Source organism: Pteropus alecto, unplaced genomic scaffold (genome assembly GCF_000325575.1).
Source record: "Pteropus alecto unplaced genomic scaffold, ASM32557v1 scaffold22, whole genome shotgun sequence".
Taxonomy (NCBI): domain Eukaryota; kingdom Metazoa; phylum Chordata; class Mammalia; order Chiroptera; family Pteropodidae; genus Pteropus; species Pteropus alecto.
The window spans coordinates 2,642,202-2,660,059 of record NW_006434839.1 but is presented as its reverse complement, the minus strand read 5'-3'; the positions used below and the strand labels follow the sequence as shown (position 1 = coordinate 2,660,059).

The window sequence follows — 17,858 nt, the reverse complement described above, 5'->3', positions numbered from 1 at the left end:
CTGCGGCGGTCCGGCTCGGGCTACGAGGGCAGCACCAGCTGGAAGGCGGCCTTGGAGGGTAAGCGCGCAGCGGCCCTCCATCCCCGGCCCGGGGACCGGGACGGCGGTCAGAGTCACCTTGGCGCGTCTCCCGGAGGAAGGGGCAGGGCGGGGAGCGCGACTCTGGAACCCCGAGGAATGATTTCAGGGCAATTAGATGCCACATTGGGGGGAGAGGGATGCGACTGGGGACCACCTATAGTGACAGCCTTGACCCTGTATCTGCAGCTAACTCACTCCTTGACCTTGGGAGCCGGCTGTCTGCCCTGAGTCTCAGCTTCCTCATGAGTGAAGGAGGACAGTTACTGTCTGGCACTCACTTATTTGGCATGTCGAGGGGGTGGCTCGACTCTGTAGCAGTGGAGATGCTTTGAGCAAAGTGACGAAAACTGTAGACCCCAGAGATGATGCTGGTGCTCCGTGAGAAGGGGGGTGGGCGGGGCGCCTGGTGGCGATGGGGCCTAGTAAGGAGGGGAGGGGAGATAGATGGAGGGTATGCCCGAGGCTCCTTCTTGCAAGGTCACGGGTCCTCTCCTACCTGGTACCGTCAGAGGTCCAAGGGGATCGTAAGCAAAGTGGAAAACAGATTTCAAGTTTAAGAGTTCTTTAGGAAACTTGTATTGGCCACTGGTGGTGTGTGGTGTGGACGTGCTGGAGTTGGCAGGGGAGAGCCTGTCCCCTGGAGGCTTCTGGGTACTCCCGACATCCCTAGTCCGAAGGCTGAGGACCTGGGCAGCGTTCCCTAGGGTGGCCCAGAGTCTGGATCACCCAACCCTTAGGGAGGGAGCATCAGAAAATGAAGGCTTCCTGGAGTAGGTGACCTCTTAGGAGGTGTAGAGAGAAGGAAAGATGAATCAGGCTCACGGAGTGACATGTTCTGGGGCCAAGTGGCCATAGCCCGCCTGTCCCTTGTGGGCAACTGAACTCCAGAATACCAGGAGGGGGTAGGAGGGAGAAGCAATGAGTCTGGAGGGCCCAGAGGGTGAATGGCCACCCAGGCCTTGCCAGAGTGTTTGGACATTGAAGGATTTGTCGAGAGATTCGAAGCATAGAAGGAGCCACTGGGTTTGCCCTTGGAAAAGTGGTGGTGGCCCAGAGGGCTCAGACCAAGGCCAGGCCAGTGAGGAAAAGCGGTAGTAGTCAGGGAGGGACATAACCAGCACCCGCCAGGACTGGTGCCTTTCCGAGGAGGGAGAGGTGTTTCGGTGGGCCAGGCGATGTACGCTGCCTGACGAGGGGCTGTGCAGACTCGAGGGGAAGTCGGACGCCTGGGCGGTGATTTGGGTCAAAGGAGGCAAAGACGTTGGATCTTGGAGCAGAAGAGATGGTGCAGGAGCTTCAGGCCGAGAAGAGTTGAGTTGAATAAAGGTGGACAAACCCTCTTTCTGCCAGTCCCCTGAGGGGTCTCTCCTGGGTGTTTGCTGGGTGCCCGCATCTCCTGACACTGGAGCGGAGCTTGTGGGCCGGGGTGGGTGCTTTCCAGGGTGCTGCCGTGCGCGCCCGGTGCCAGCCTCTGTGCTGCCCTCCACGTCCGTCCACTCTTCCTTTCCTTCCACGGGCATTTGTGGACGGCCTACACTGTCCAGGCACAGCCCTAGGCCCTGGGAACATCCCCGCCTTCAAACAAATCGCAGGGCGGGGCCGAGGCAGCCTGCGAAGATGCAAAGAACAGAGTCTGGAGTCAGGTAAACCCAAGCCCGACCTTTCCACGGCCATGGCCTGGCAGGTTTTCGAACTTGTTTCAGCCTCAGTTTCCTCTTCTGCCAAGCTAGATGATAATTTCTACCTTTCAGGGCCACACACAAAGGTGCTGTGGTGTGGGCTCTGTGCAGGTGACTCCTCTCCCCTGTGACCTAGATGTGGCCTCCTGCAGGCCAGATGGGGGTCCTCAGTTGAAACCCTTTGACTGCTGATCTGCTTACTTCGAGTCCACTGTCCACCCCAAACTGGAGCCCATGTAATGAGTGAGCCCAGTCCACAGACACCGAGAACACCTGTGATGGGCGAGGGACCGGCGACGTCTGGGGGCACCGCTTAGCCAAGCTCCTGTCTTGAGAGAAGCATGACACTTCTTGATCTGATCGAGCTGAACACTCAGGGGACTCATACTCCTTTATTCCACGAGCAGAACATGTATCAAGCGCCTACTTTGTGCCGGACCCCGTGCTGGAGGCGTTCATAACACCTGTCTCACTTAATCCTCACCCCTACCCTTTCAGGGCGTTCAGAGGGTCGGCGAGTGTTACATCTAGTTTGTAGAGGAGGAAACCGAGACCCAGAGAGGCCAGGTGTCTTGTCCAAGGACACATGTTGGTCGCTAACACATGAAACCCCCTGTCGAGTTTGCCACAGGCCCCTCTGACGGGAAAGCTCTGACTGTCCCGCACTGATCAAGGACTTCAGGCTTGGTGACGCTAACCGGAGAGGTTCAAACTGTGCTTTGGATGCAGGTGTTTCTCATGCTCCTCAGACGAGCCCGCCCCCTCCAGCGCAGACAATTTTTCCTCCTCACAGATTAAGTGAAATGGAGAGCTTCTTAAATCATAAGATTGGGAATAAAGCCTAGATCTTTAAGACTTTCCTTAGATGAACAATTAGCTTTATAAATAGAAAGCCAGCCAGAAGTTCTCCTTGGTCAAGTCTTCTCTGTTAACATCTGTGAATATTAACCTTTCCTTCCACCCTCAGCCTCGGAGGAGAGGCTGAAAAAGGTGACCCAGAGCTCCTGCCTGGGTTCAGGAAAGACTGGTGGTGATTTGAGATGGGGATATTTCTGGCATGGGAGGTGGGAGTGGGGAAAAGTAGCCTGGGAGCATGGAGTGGAGAGCAGAGTGATTCTGCATATCTCAGGCTATAGATTTTTCTCATTGCTCACCAATTGTGAATTTTTAATGTTGAAAGTTTCTTGATTAGACATAAGCCCACAACTTCCTGGTCAAAACCACACACATGCATTTAGCAAAGCCTCTTAAAAATTTAAAAATTACCAAACTCTCCATTGGATAGTTTTAAACAGTCAAGATTAGGCTCACCAGGCTGTGGCCCTGATGGCTTGCAGACGCCAGCTGTGGGTGTGGGGGTGCTGGCAGATTTGTCTGGGCTGGGGAGCCAACTTATTTCAGTTGTTTCTTCTCACATTAGGCTAAATCATATACAGTTATAAACATAAGTAAGCTGCATCCTAATAAGGGCCATTGCTTAGAAGGAAGGATTGTTGAGTTAAGACATCTGTCATGGCTTGAATTGTGTCTCCCCAAAGAGAGATGTTGAAGCCCTATCCCCCAGCCCCTCAGAATGTGGCCTTATTTGGAAATATGGTCATTGCAGATGTCATTAGTTAAGTTGGGGGCACACTGGAGTAGGGTGGGCTCCTAACTCAATGTGGCCGATGTCCTTATGAGAAGATGGTCACATGAAGACAGAGACAGGGAGAAGACCATGTGATGAAGAAGACAGAGGCCGAGTGGTGCAGCTGTAAGCCAAGCGCTACAGATCGCCAGCCAACTGCCAGCTGGTTGGAAGAAGCAGGGAAGGACCCCCTACAGATTTCAGAGGGAGGATGGCCCCTCTGACGCCGTGGTCATGAGCTTCTGGCCTTCAGAACTGAAGGACAAGAAATTCCTGGTGTTTTCAGCACCATCTAGTTTGGGGTACTTTGCTATATCCACCCTGGGAAACCAATACAATATTGTTGTGGATTGTCCAGCCCCACAGGCGCCCTCTGTGATGGCAGACAGTGAGCAATGAGCTGGGCTCCCTAGAGTGTCCTCTCTGTCCACAGTGCAGCATCCAGAGAGGTCATCGCCATGAGACAATGAAGAGCATTGGGGCTGCACGCACAGGTCCCCTTTCCCTGGAGAGCAGGTGTCTCCCCCTCTCCTGCAGACTCAGTTGAGTTTAAGGCTGACTAAGGACATTGTCATTCAGTGTAGCTAAGTTCCCCCCATGGTTTTAGTGCCAGTGGGTACTCTGTAGCATGCAAAGCGGGGCTTATGCCTGTTATAGGAAATACAGAGGTGAGTAGAGCACAGCCTTGACCCTAAGGGAGCCGGTGGGCCCATCATCATCATCATCATCACCACCATCATCATCATCATCACTGTTATCACCATCATCATCATCATCACCATCATCATCATCATCATCATCACCATCATCATCATCATCATCATCACCATCATCATCATCATCATCATCACCATCATCATCATCATCATCATCACCATCATCATCATCATCATCATCACCATCATCATCATCATCATCATCACCATCATCATCATCATCATCATCACCATCATCATCATCATCATCATCACCACCATCACCACCATCATTGGGACTGCCAGACACTGTTCTAAGTACTATACATCGATTTTTCATAAAATTTGAAGAGGCAGATGCTAGTACTTCATCTTACAGGTGAGGCGAATGCAATAAAATAGAAACTCGGTAACTTCGTCAAGTTCCTAAGTCATCTAGAAAGTGGCAGAGCTGGGATTTGAACCCAGGCGAGGTGGCTTAAGACACCATGCTCTCGTCCTCTGTGCACAAGGGGTTACAGAGCCAGTATTATATAGAAGAGGACTGAGTTGCATGTACAGAAAAGAAAGACAGGATACCTACAGTGCCCCTGTCACAGGCAGTGTCACGCAGCTCAAGGGGGATCCACCTTAAGACAAACTGCCACTGAGGAACGCGGAGCAGACACAGAAAGAGCCCAGCCCTCAGGGAACAGGCGTGAGGCTCTGCTCTCACCGCGCCTAGGGCCACCCACCCTCCTCTGGACTCCTGGTCACTTGCCAGCATCAACCTTGCTCATAGAAAGATCTCCAAGATGTTTGCTGGACTTGCAAGTAAAGATGGCGGACCGAATGTGTGCATTTATCTTTTTTCTCTTCCGAAGCCTACTAATGGAACAATGAAGGGGTTTCAAAAAGCCACAAAGGCCACAAGAACAGGAGAGAGGACAATAGCAATAAAGTTGGGAGCTGGGGAGTAAATAATGAGTGGTAACTGACCCCACTAGCTGAGGAGCCACCTGAGTCACACGCAGGATCCCTGAAGCCCAGGGATGGGGACACCAGTCATCCTGGCAGTGAGCGATGATGGAGCTTTAAACAGGAGGGCTGGGCGAACACCACGTTAGGAAGGATTTAGATCCCCAGATCCTCTTTCCATTCCGTACAACTTCTTCCCAGCCCTGGCGAGAGCCTACAAGTAAGCAAGTCTCCTGAGAGGGGGTCTCTAGACACCCACACATTTGAGAACGAGCAATTTGGGTGACATCCGCACATCGAATGCCAAGGATGGCCTCCCGGCCGCTTCTCCTGGCCGCAGCGACGGCAGTCTGTACCCTCTCAGAGACTCCACTGAAGTCCATCGTCCTCCTGTCTCAATCATGAGCAAGTAACCAAGGATCTCCAGACAACCAAGGAAAGTCTCTAACATGGAAGTTAGAGACCAAGTTAAGGGACCAAAGAAAGGCGAGTTGGAGGAAAGAGAGACTATATGGAGAGGAATAAACTTTCTGCCCCCCACTCGTCAAACCCCTATTGGTAATGTCCTCAGACGAGAGAAAGGATGCATCACTAAAATAACAGGATGCTTTAAGGGGAACTATGCAGAGAACAGCGACAAAGCCAAAACACCTTGGAGATTAAAAATAATTGTAGAGTGGACGTGGTTCCTTCCACAGTGTAGCGGTTAGCACGTCTGCTTTACACACAAAAGGTCCTGGGTTCGCGCCCCAGTGGAGCCACGGTCCATGGTCTACGGCCATGGCGCCCTGAATAAGCCCCCAGTGGAGCCACGGTCCACGGTCTACGGCCATGGCGCCCTGAATAAGCCTGATGTCTGATCTCCAAAACTAAGCAGGATCGGGCCTGCTTAGTATTTGGATGGGAGACCACCTAGGAAGATGAGGTGCTGTAGGCATAAATAATAATAAAATAAAATAAATAATAATCGTAGAGATGAAAAATTCAGCAGAAGGGTAGGAAGATAAAGCTGGAAAAAAAAATCTTCCAGGAAATAAAGCAAAAAGGCAAAGAGATAGTAGATAAGCGGGTGGAGGTGGGGAAGAAACCCAGAAGTTTGAGACCCAGCACTTCCCCATCTTTTGCGAAGTACAAATGAATCACTGGAAATATGATCATGCAGGTCGGGCACAGCATGTTAAATCGCTGTGGAAATTTCTAGATACTGGATGAGTCACAGTGTACAGACCAACACTGGTCTGTGGAGGTCCTGCTTTTGCCTGTGTTATGCATAACCCCGGTTTTTAAAAAAGGACATAAAAATAAAAAAGGGAGTTCTCACTACTAGGACAGCTATAATTTAAAAAAAAAAAATGCAAACTAAAAAGCGTTGCTGAAGTGGTGAGGATGGAACACTTGTGCGTGGACGTTGCCGGTGGGATGTGAAATGGTGCAGCCGCTGTGGGAAACAGCGTGGGGGGCCTCAGGAGACTAAACACAGAATTACCACACGAACCAGCAATTCCGCTCCTCAGTATATGCCCCACAGAACTGAAAACAAGGACTCAGATACTTGAATGCCAACGTTCATAGCAGCATTATTTACAAATGGCTGAAAGGTGGAAACAATCCAAATGCCGATCGCCAGATGAAGGGATAAATACAATGTATATATTTGTACAATAGACTACTATTCGGCCATAAAAAGGAATGAAATTCTGACAGTAGGGGTTGCCGGGCACTAGGGAGGGTGAAGATGGGAGTGAATGATTAATTGGTACAGAATTTCTATTTGGGGTGATGGAAAGGTTTTGCAAAGGGACAGTGGGGATGGTCATACAATATCGTGAATGTTATTAGTGCCACTCATTGTACATTTAAAAATGGTTAAAACAGCAACTTTCATGTTACGTATATCTTATCACAATAAAAAGAACTTTAAATGAACCTTATGTCTAAAGGTTCTTTCATTACATGTGAAATTAAAATTTTAAATGGTAACAATCATGACATAAAAATAAAGAAGGATAAAGAAGGGGGAAGCCAGAGGATCAGGGAGGGTTTGTCAAGAGGGTGGAAGGTGTAGGGGGGGCAGGATTCCGAGAGGCAGCAGTGGAGGAGAAGTTTGGGATAAAGACCCAGCTACAGGGCTGGGGCGATGGGCTGGGTTATTTCAAGGAGCCCGTGTGGCCGAAACCAGGGACCAAGTAGAGAAACAGCGGGAGATGAAAGATTGGACAACTCTGATGGCCACAGAAGGAGATCAGGTGTATAGCCCGGCATAGCCCTGGAGGGCGGCGTCTGAAGCAGGGTGTCACGGAATCGGCACTGTTCTCCGCGGCGGCCGCCTTCAGACCTCTGCATGCTTCAGAATCACCTGGAGGGCTCGTCCCCTTCCCCCCCAACCCCCGCCAGAGTTTCTCACTGTAAGGACGGGGGTGGGGGGACCAGCTGTGGAGACGGGTGGGTGGTGGGGCCAGGAACTGAACCCTTTCTCTTCTCCCCAGACACTACCACCCGCCTCCTGCTTGGGGCCATCGCTGTCTTGCTGTTCGCCATCCTGGTGGTGATGAGTGTCTTAGGTGAGCGTGGCCGTTCTGGTCTACATTTAATCAATCACTTGTATGGAAAAAAAAAAAAGTTTATAGAATTTGTATGCAACATGATCCAAAGAGGGATGTTTAATATGACAGGTGAAAAAAAAAAAATCAAGATTAAAATATATCTTTAGAAACTCAGATGAGCCCATGTGAATGAGATAAATGTGGAAGAAATAGATATAAGATCCTTCATTTGGACTTAAATGGTGATTTACCCATGTTTGGGCCACTGGGGAGACCCTGGCTTGGAAACGGATCACGTGAAAACAGCTGGAGAGCATGGCTTAATTCCCTCTGGCCAGGGATGCGCGCGTTTGCACACGCCCACAGACGCAGTCTGCAGGCTGCGAAGCCCGCAGCCACCGGGAGGCAGTGGCGTGATCGCCACATCTGCGATGGGGCCGCATCTGACATTTCCAGTCTGTCCTGGGGGCAGCGTCTTCGTGGTAGTGCGGCCAGGATGGAGCCAGGCAGGATGGAGCCGGGCCTGGAGAGCAGGCGACCCCGCCAGGAACCGTGGGGGTGACAGTGTCTGTTTCAGCCTGGGGGGAGGGGAGGCCGGTGTCCGTCTTCAAGCAGCCACTAGAAGGCAGACGAGGTTCACTCTGGGTCAGCCCGGAGGCAGATCCAGGACCAGCAGGTCCAAGGCACAGGAAGGCACATTAGAACTCAGAACTGAAAAAGAACTTTCCAGCAGTTCCGTGGTGGGACTGGCTGCCTCATTGGAGGATGAGGGTGTGGCCGATGAGCGCAGGCCCCTGGAGCCTGCAGACGGGTCCCGCCCTGGCTGGAGGAAGGGCCAGGTCCCTTCCAAGTCTGAGTTTCTGGGGTTTCTTCAAGAGAGAGGAGAGAGAGGAGATCTTCGCCACGGGGCTGACCTGCTGTCGCATCCCCTTGTGGTGGCACCGCTGCCAGCCTCCCAGTTCCCTCTTCCTTGTGCATTTGGTCACCAACCTCCTACCGGCCAGGCACTGTGAGAGTCGCCCCAAAGCCGAGGCAGGTCGGGGGAGAGGTAGCTGCGGGGAGCAGCGCAGGGCTCCCCGGGGGGCCAGGCGGGGCCGGGGCCGCGGTCGGGTGCTCAGGGGCCAGGGCCAAGGTCGAAGCTGAGCCTCCCTACCCGCCCCCCACCCCCCAGCTTCCAAGGGCTGCATCAAGTGCGAAGCCCCCTGCCCGGAGGACTGGCTGCTCTACGGAAGGAAGTGCTACTTCTTCTCTGAGGAGCCGAGAGACTGGAACACGGGCCGGCAGCACTGCCACAGCCACGAGGCCGCGCTGGCCGTCATTCAGAGCCAGAAGGAGCTGGTGAGTGCCAGGCGGTGCGGGACCCTTCAGGACAGCACGCGAGGCCGCGGTGCCCCCCGCCCCCCAGCACAACCAGCCACCGCACAGCCTGGCGTGTGCGGGTGGCCCCCCCAGGGTCTGAGCGGTCCACGGTGGCGCTTGTTTCCACTGCTGTTGTCACGGCCAGCTATTTCGTTCCCTAGGGGGGCGGGGGGAGGGGGGCTTGCTGAGCTCGACTGCGTAGTGTAGCGTGTAAGGATTGCAAATGCGCGTGTGAAGTGGAAAAACGCATCGGCGTCTTCTACAGGTCCACGAGCTCTCACGTCACACCCCAAAGGGCTTATCAACGGAAATGCAAAAGAAATACAGTCAGCGAGTCCACCGGCCCTTTGGGATTTTGAGGGTGAGAGTGGCATGGAGATCCAAGATAGCAGATAATCTAAAAATCACTTCCGTCCGTCTCTGATACGCGCTGTCATGCCTCCTCCTGCAGAGGAGGCCCGGAGTGTGCAGGGCGCCCGGGTCGTCCCCGACAGCTCGGCAAGTGGCCACCGCCCAGCTTCCTGCAAATCAGGGGGGGAGCTGAGAGCCAGAGGCGCAGACCCTGTTCTGGGCTCCCGGGCCCGGTGGGCATGCTCCCGGCACCGGCTCGCTTAGGGGCCATTGCAGGCGACGGCCCTGTGGTCAGTCGGTGCGGGGGCAGGGCGCTCTGTAACCCCACGCCTCGCTTTCGGGGTGCAGTGGGGCACCCTCCTCTCAGCGCCTGTGTATCTTGGGAGCCAGCTAGTCCGGGGGAGTGTGAGAAGTCAGTAGGTCGCACCTGACTGAACTTCCCCTCTTTCCTTGGTACAGGAATTTATGTTCAAGTTCACGCGGAGGGAACCCTGGATTGGCCTGCGCAGAGTGGGGGACGAATTCCACTGGGTCAACGGGGACCCGTTCGACCCGGACACGTGAGCGGACGCTTCATCTTCTGGCCGCGGAGCTAAGACCGGGCAAGGCCTCCGGGAGGGGACCACTCGGTGGTGCGCTAGCTAGAGCTGCAAGCCGTGGGCTCAGCGGCGTGTGTCAGACGCCCCCCCACATGCCTCCCTCTCGCCCCCGAAGTCCAGCTGGTCTGGTGGCTCCGCTCCATGCAGTCATCAGATCTCTCCGCTGCCAGGGCCCAGGCTCTTTCCGTCTCGTGACTCCTGTCCGTCCGTGCGGCAGCCTGTCCGCATGGCCGCATGGCTCAGCCTCGGCCTCAGCGGGAGAGAGGGAAGCCAGTCCCTGCCTGGGACGGCCCTCTGCCCCTCTGCGTTGGCCAGAACTTGGCCTCACGACTACACCTGGCTGCGAGGGCGGGCGGGAGACGGGCAGCCGTCGTTCCCGCGGAAGGAAGGGGGTCTGAGCCTGGGGCACCGGGGCTGTCCTCACAGTGAGCAGGCCTCGGGAGGCGTCGGTGGTACCTGGGAGCGAGTGTGCGATGGGGGTGGCGGGTGTGCGATGCCAAGGACTGGTTTGTGGTGTGGGGTGACGGCTGTGGTTGCCATGGGTGCTGGGGTGTATGGCTGTGGCAGTGGGGATGTGATCGTGCATGGGGTTGGGGGGCGGGCAGTCTAGGTGGGGGAAACGCAGGGGAAAGGGAGTCAGAGCCTCGGCCTCCAGTCCAGACCCTCCGGCTGGAGGACTAGGCCATGAGGAGCCAAGTGGGGGCACAGCTGCTGACCTGATGATGACGTGTGAGTGTCCCCAAGGCGCTCGAGACCCCCAACCCCCACTGTGGCCGGAAGCCGGCCATCGGCGGCCTCCCGTCCAGGCTAACTTCCTCTCGTCTCCTTCCCCTTCCAGCCCCCTCCCACGTCCATTCTCAGCGCAGCTGAGCCGGTCTCGCATGCCTGTGCCCTTCCTCCCCCTTCCAGAAACTTCCCGCTCCCAGAGCCAGGGAGAGCCCTGAAGGCTGGGGTCCCCACAATGCGGCCACCTGGCAGCCAAGGGCGTTGGGACCTCAGTCCCCTGACACCGAAGGGTCCTGCCCCCCACGCTCCCTCTAGGGGTCATTCCGACACCGTCTCGTGAGACCCTAGCTCCAGCCGTGGCAGGGGCTCAGGTCAGAGTGAACACCTGAGGCGCAGAAGAAACCTTGAGATATGAGAGGGGCGATCTTAGGCAGGAAGAACCCCCTCCCCCACCCCCACCCGTCTGTCGGTGGGTTTCCGGGGCAGCACAGCCCCTGGCGTTACACGTTACCCGCGGCGTTATTCGGGTCCACCCCTAACCTGTCCATCATCCATTTCCGCTCATCCCTGCTGAGCTCCTCTCATGCTAGACGGACACCGTGTGAGCCCACTGTCCGGCCGCGTGGGGGACCGATGGGGACAGACAGACACAGGCCCGTGGGAGGCTGTGGTGCAGGCAGGGTGCTGCGGGGCGGGGGTGGGCAGAGGGTGGTCCTGGTGGGTGCTCGGCTCATGAAGTGGTGAGTGCCCTGGAAGGATGTGGAGGCAGGTGGGGGGGGTGCAGGGCGTGCCCAGCAGTGTCTGCGGGGTGTCTGGAGGTGACTAAGAGTGAGGGACAACGGAAGGCCCCGCTAGGAAGGTCTCGGGGCTGAAGGTCCTGGAGGGTGACTCCAGGGAGAGGGGCAGACCCCGCGGGGGGCTGTGTGTGCCCGGGGGTGAGCGCTGGTCTCTTCTCTCCCGGCCAGATTCCCCATCGCGGGCCTGGGGGAGTGCGTCTTCGTGGAGCCCACCAGGCTGGTGTCCACGGAGTGTCTGATGACTCGGCCCTGGGTGTGCAGCAAGATGGCCTACACGTGAGGTGGGTCAGGCCCGAGGCGGCCCTCCGGCCAGGCCAGACCTGCCCGCCCAGACTCCGCTCCAAGGCGATGTGGTGAAGAGGGGGCCTTCACTCCGGGGCCCTCTGCAGGGCCCACGGGCCCAGGTTCCTGGCCTCCTTGGCCCCAGGCGGGTCCTGTGGCTTAGCACTTAAATCCCACACGCTCTATAGTATAGGTACCTGTTCCCGCAAAGTGGGTGTGCATGCACACACATGCACGCACACGCCTGTGCACACACATGCATACACACATGCAATCACATACGCATACATGTGCGCACACACGCACACACACGTGTACACACAGAGAGAAGCAAACAGCCCCCTCTTAAGCTCAGAGTCCACCCTTAGCCACCTGGTGTGTCCCTCCCTGGCCTGCTCTGGACCATTCCTTCCTCCTGGGGCCTGGAACTGACACAGACTGCGGTACTGCCCCCCACACAGCCCCCCTCACGCCCCTCAGGTCTTTCCTCTCCTGGTTGCTGGGGTGGCCGGGAGGGGCAGCTTCCTGTCACCTGGCTCCCCACGTCCACCCTCCTTGCCGTCCCCGGGATCCTCAGGGAGGCCCCGCTGCGCCTGTGGTGCTGTCGTGTTGGTCACTGACGGAATAAAGAGACGACTGGCATCCAGGGATGTCGCTGCCTTTTGTTCCCGGTCGTGGCTCGGGCAGTGGGACAGGGGCGTGGCTCCGGGTGCCCGTCTGGAGGGGGAGGGGCACCACCAAGATTCACATGGTCTAGCTTGGCAGGTGGCAATGTGTAGGAGCCAGCGACAAAAACACATTTTGTGGCCTCGGGGCACCGTTTAACTTTGCTAGGCCCCCGAGTTATTCTTAGACGTCTGGAGGGTGTGCTCCATCTGGCTCCTTCATTACTATTCCGCTCGACATGACAGACGTTTATTCACACCTACCACGTGCCAGACACCACGCCAGGCGTGGGGATCAACAGCTTTATCCCCCAAGGAGCTCGCAGGGACCGAGGAAACAGTTTGGAAAGCAGCGGAACATTCTGGAACACAGTCCAGGCATGGTTTATTCTGCCGTGGGGGAGGATGGGGTGAAGTGAGTGAGAGGATTGGCCACGGGGAAGAGAGGACGCTCATGTTGGCCCCACAAGGGTTTGTGCAGGTCCCACAACCTCTCCCTGCCTGCCCTGGTCTGCCCGGGGGACGAAGTGGGGGCTGGCAGTTCCCCGGGCCTGCAGAGGCGCCCCGTGCCTCCACCTTGACACACACGCGCCTGGAGCCCTAGAGCAAGCTGCAGTGGGGCCCAGGCCTCCCCGGCCTCTTCTTGGTGTCTCCGGCTGTGTGAGGCGCCCGTGGGAATTTGGGTCCTGGCCCATTTTCAGAAAACAGCTCAGAGGGAAACCAGGCCCAGCTCTGCTCTGCTCAGTTCTTTCTTTGTGACTTTTTGGACAAAACCCTCAAGTTGGTTTTGTCGACCTTTTTGCGTGCTTTCCAGATGGCTAGTGAAATGTGGGCACTTTGTGGTTTTGTATTTTGTCTTTATCTGGAAGCTGGTGGGGGACCTCTGTGTGCAAGAAAGAGTTAAGGGAATTCGGCATGGTAGTGGTGGGCCCGGAGGCGGCCGGAAGCCCATCGCCCACCCAGCGCCTGCAGGGCAGTGTGGAGGAGGCGGTCAGCTACGGCTCTCCGTTACACACAGGCCACTGGTCTCACAGTTTTCCCCCCAACCCCCAGCCCAGAGATAGCCTGGCTCAAGAGCCTTAGCACCTTGCTGTATGTACACAGGGCACCTCATCTAATTCTAGCAGAAGTGCCAGGAGGCAGGTGATGCTCCACAGGGGACAAGGGGACAAGGCCAGGGGAGCAACTGAGCTGTGCTCTCAGTCTTGCACTGAGGGCTCAGAAGGACCCAACAAATAGGTGAGCGGGGAAGGAAACAAGGACCTAAGGACCTTGTGCCATTTGGACCTCATTTCTCATTTAACTCTCCAAAGCCTGCTGCCTGAAGTTTTCAAGGCACAGTGGCAAGTGAGCTCCCCTCACCTTGGGTTTGTCCTGGGACCACAGGACAATTCTAACCAGTGTAGTACAGCTAGAGGAACCCCGCTCCGGGTCGCCGATGTTTCGAGAGCTTTCCAATCTGGTTCTTACCGAGGAAGGAAACACAAGACAGAAACAAAACAAAACGCTGGCACACAGGGCTTCAAAAATGTAGAAAACCCTTGGTTGGTTATAGGCCAGCCAAGCGACCCCGCCTGACCGCGGGGCCCGGGCTGGGTTTGCCGGGCGGCGGAGCCGGGGGCTGTGCCCTCGGCGGCCACAGGAGGGCAGCACTGGGTAAGCTCCGCTCAGAGCCCGGGCCGCTGGGCGCGTTGGATGGAGCTCGAGCGCCAGTCCCGCCCTCGGAGCAGCCCCTGGAGCCTGCGGGTGCCTGCGGAAGGCTGGAGCACGCACACCGAGCCACCCTCAGTCGTCCTTTGTGAAGATGGAGGGTGACGGGAGGGCTTTTTCCGGACTCACTAGGGTGGTAGCGTTCGGTGCCGTGCTAGTGGGTTAACTAGCGGTTGCTTAATCTCCCACAACCCTGCAAGGCCTGCATCATCCGCTCGTCCCTACAGAAGAGGAAACTGGCTCAGAGAGGTTAAGAGACTTACTCCGTATTACACAGCTAGGAGGTGGCGGAGGCAGAATTCGAACCCAGACCCATCCCCGCAGGGCCCTTGGGAACCATTTGTGTGGTCCAGCTCTGAGGCCAGCTCCAGGAGGGAGGGTGTCTGTGCCCTGATGCAGAAAGGGCCTCTCTGGGCAGGACGTCCGCGTGCCCACAGGCGATGCTTTTCGGCACACTTTTATCTTCTTCATATGGTTTTCCTAGGAATTACCCATAGCGAGTGGGTAATACAGAGAATGACTTCTGTTCTCTCCCTTCAGGACCCAGCTCCAGCCTCCCTGGGATGCCTTCCCGGACAGCAGCAGCCCTCGATGGCCTCTCCCTTCCCCCAGCCCCCAGCACCTCGGCACTTACGACTGAGCCTCTCACGTGTCCGTCTGTCACCTCACCATCTCTCTGCGTCACCTGACCGCTCCCGTTATCTAATTATAAACCCCTGGAGAGCAAGGACTGAATGTTGCTGGTCTCTTTGTGGCACACATAGCACGTGCTCAGAAGCTGCGGTCTATGACAATAAGATCGCCCCCGGGGTCACTGAACGTGTGTTTGCCATGGTGGGAGAAAGCAGTGGGCACCATCGTCAGAGCTCTGTCTTTCTGGCTTTGGTGGGCACGGCATAGTTTTAGAGGCACAGCAGAGAGGAACTCTGTACTTTGTGTTGCTTCAATTAAATGAGCTTTGCAACATCCCCTGAGCGTGCGCATACACACTGGGCGGGCTCAGTGGGGGTGGTCGGGAAGTACAGGGGCGAGGAGGGAGAGCGATCTTGGCCTCCGAAATGTTCTTTGCATCATACGCAGAGCCCAGCCAGTGAGGAGATGGCTGTGAGGGGGACCCAGGCTCAGGGAGGGAGTCGTCCATCAGCGCCTGGGGCTGGCCGCCGAAGCCTGCGCGACCCCCAGGCGTCGTGCTCATGTCGCTGCGCTGCTCCATGAGAGAGGACTCCGGGTTCCCAGAAAGGCCCACTGTCTGCTGCGTGTCCCCAGCAGGAGTGGGGGACGTGGAGGCGGTAACCGCCTCTTTCCTCTTCTCGGTCTGGCGCCAGCTCCAAACTGAAAGTGTGGAGTCCAGCTGGGGACATCCCGTAAGCCTGGCCGTGCCCATCTGATCCCAGCTCCGGAGCGCACACGCACTAGGCCTGGCCCTGAGACCTGCCCGAGTGTAGTCGGGGGCTCGCTCTCCCAGCACCCGGTTGTGTAGCTCAGGCCGCTGTGTGAAACCTCTCTGGCCCTAGGCTTCACCGCTATGAAGGAGAAATCACGCCTGCCATGCCTACCTCGCCTGGTTTTGAGAACTGTACACGTTAGAATTTCAGGATTTAGAGATGATCGACCCCATTCTCACTATCCATGGAGCTCAGAGGGGTTAAGTAACATGTCCAAGGTCACACAGCTAGTGGCAGAGCTAGAACTCGAGTCTTGTAACTCTCCTATTTCCTGTTTATACTCTTGTTATTGCACGTGTCATGCTTTGTTTATTTGTTTACTTGTTCGCCATCCACACGGAAGTGTAAGCTCCTAAGGGCAGGGATTCATGCTCACACTTTTTTGTTTCTCTAGCACCTGGTACGTACAGAAGGTGCTCAATAAATGTGTGTTGAGCTAAACCAACCTTGACTCCTAGTTCAAGTGCTCTCTCTATACCAGGCTGTCTCTGATCCGGGAAATCCACACTTCCAGTTTGGTTGCCCACAAAAAGATAAGCAAAATGCTCACCCGCCTTGTGACATCTATTAGGGTCCTGTAGCAGGGGTCCCCAGCTCCTGGGCTGCAGAGCGCTCCCAGTCCTGTTAGGAACCGGGCTGCACAGCAGGAGGTGAGCGGCAGGAAAGCAAAGCTTCATCCCTATTTGCAGCTGCTCCCCAGCGCCAGCATCACCGCCTCAGCTCCACCTCACATCCTCAGGCATTAGGTTCTCACAGGAGCACTGGTCCCTGGTGCCAAAAAGGTTGGGGACTCTAGAGCACAGGATCCATTTGAACAAATAAATACACGTCTAAGACAAAATTGGAGTAACGGTAATGATTAACAATTAGGGTGCTGTGCTAAAACATTTCCTACTTGAATTGCTTACTTAGCCTGGCCCATAGTAAGTGCTTAATCAAAATGTATCTTCTCTTGTCTACGGCCATGCCACCCTGAACAAGCCTGATCCTGACTGATCTCGGAAGCTAAGCAGGGTCGGGCCTGGTTAGTACTTGGATGGGAGACCACCTAGGAGGACCAGGTGCTGTAGGCATTAAAAAAAAAACAAATATATCTTCTTAGAGCCTTCGCACTTACACAGCATGCTGCAGATACAGACGATGCTCCAAGAAACCAGCCTGCCACATATTGACTCGGTATCCAGGATGCTTCGGTCCTAAGAAACCTCCAAACTGACCAATCACGATGAGGAGGGAGGGAGAATATGGAGAATTGTGCATCGGTCCTCAAACGCTTCCACCTGGAAACGTCTCATGTCACTTTTCCTTATTAAAGGAAGTCACTGGACACCCAACTTCAGAGAGACCAGGAAATATAATCCTTACAGGTGCCAGAAGGAAAGGGAAGAATCTTGGCGCATGGCAGTCTTATGTACCACATCCCCCGAAACACATCTGTGTGAACCTCCACATTCGAAGCCCGTGACCGAGCAAAGCTGTTTCCCGTCACCGACCTGCCTTAGTCTGCGCTGTGAGCCAGGAAGAGGTCTTTACTTCATTAAACCTCTGAAATGTGGGCATTGTTCCAGAAGCTAGCAGACTCTTATACCCTCCATAACCTACGTTCTAAAGTTAAAGACGATAACAATAAGATGGGTTAATTGGTATAATAAACAATCCTCAAATTTTAGTGGCTTAAATATAATGGAAAGCTTTATTTTGTCCCGTGTGGTTTGATCCGAACACGATGTCGTTCGGCAGCCTGGGCTTACTCCATCCGGTGGCCCCGCCATTCTCCAGGCCCTTGGCGTCCTTCATGGGATCTTCCGCACCTGGCCAGAAGTTGAGGGAGGACGTGTAGACAGGTGTTGGAGAGTTTGGTAGGGGGCAGGTCTGGCCATGTTTATCTGCAAACAGAGATAGGAAATGGGATCTGGCCATGTGCTAGAGGAAATGGCTTTGGGGACTATCCAAACGTCTTTGCCACATGCAGTGTTTTTCCCACTTTATAGATAAGAAAATTGAGGCTTCAGAGGGTGAGTGATTTCTCAGCTCTAACAGCCATAAACAACAGAGTCTGGAACTGAACCAGAATACGGCTGACATCAAAGCCATGCTCTGAATTACGCTGTCGCCGTACTGCTGCCTCCCCTAATGCCTCCCGGTCCTGTGCCTGCGACATCTCTTCCCCCTGAGCAGGACTTCCTCTGAGAATCCTCAAATTTCCCTGTCACCCGGTAATTTGCTCTCTTCCAAACAGCCCCATCCACAAGCATTAGTTTGCAATGGGTAAAGATTCTGCGAGAGCGATAACGTGTAAAAAAGATGTTTCAACAGGACGTGAAAAGACAAAAGTAGTAATG

At 55.4% G+C, this 17,858-nt stretch overlaps 1 protein-coding gene and 1 pseudogene across 1 annotated transcript in view; both read left to right on the top strand.

Moving 5' to 3' along the window:
- CLEC2L (C-type lectin domain family 2 member L) overlaps positions 1-12,318 on the top strand; it is an 18,850-nt gene extending 6,532 nt beyond the window's left edge. Inside the window, exons 2-6 of the mRNA XM_015588291.2 lie at positions 3-58; positions 7,526-7,600; positions 8,754-8,920; positions 9,752-9,852; positions 11,583-12,318. Coding sequence (XP_015443777.1) covers positions 3-58; positions 7,526-7,600; positions 8,754-8,920; positions 9,752-9,852; positions 11,583-11,694 — 511 coding nt within the window. The 3' untranslated portion in view covers positions 11,695-12,318. The remainder of the gene's footprint in view (positions 1-2; positions 59-7,525; positions 7,601-8,753; positions 8,921-9,751; positions 9,853-11,582) is intronic.
- A 4,152-nt stretch (positions 12,319-16,470) lies between these two features.
- Positions 16,471-16,589, top strand: LOC112478830 (annotated as a pseudogene).
- Positions 16,590-17,858: the final 1,269 nt, after the last annotated feature.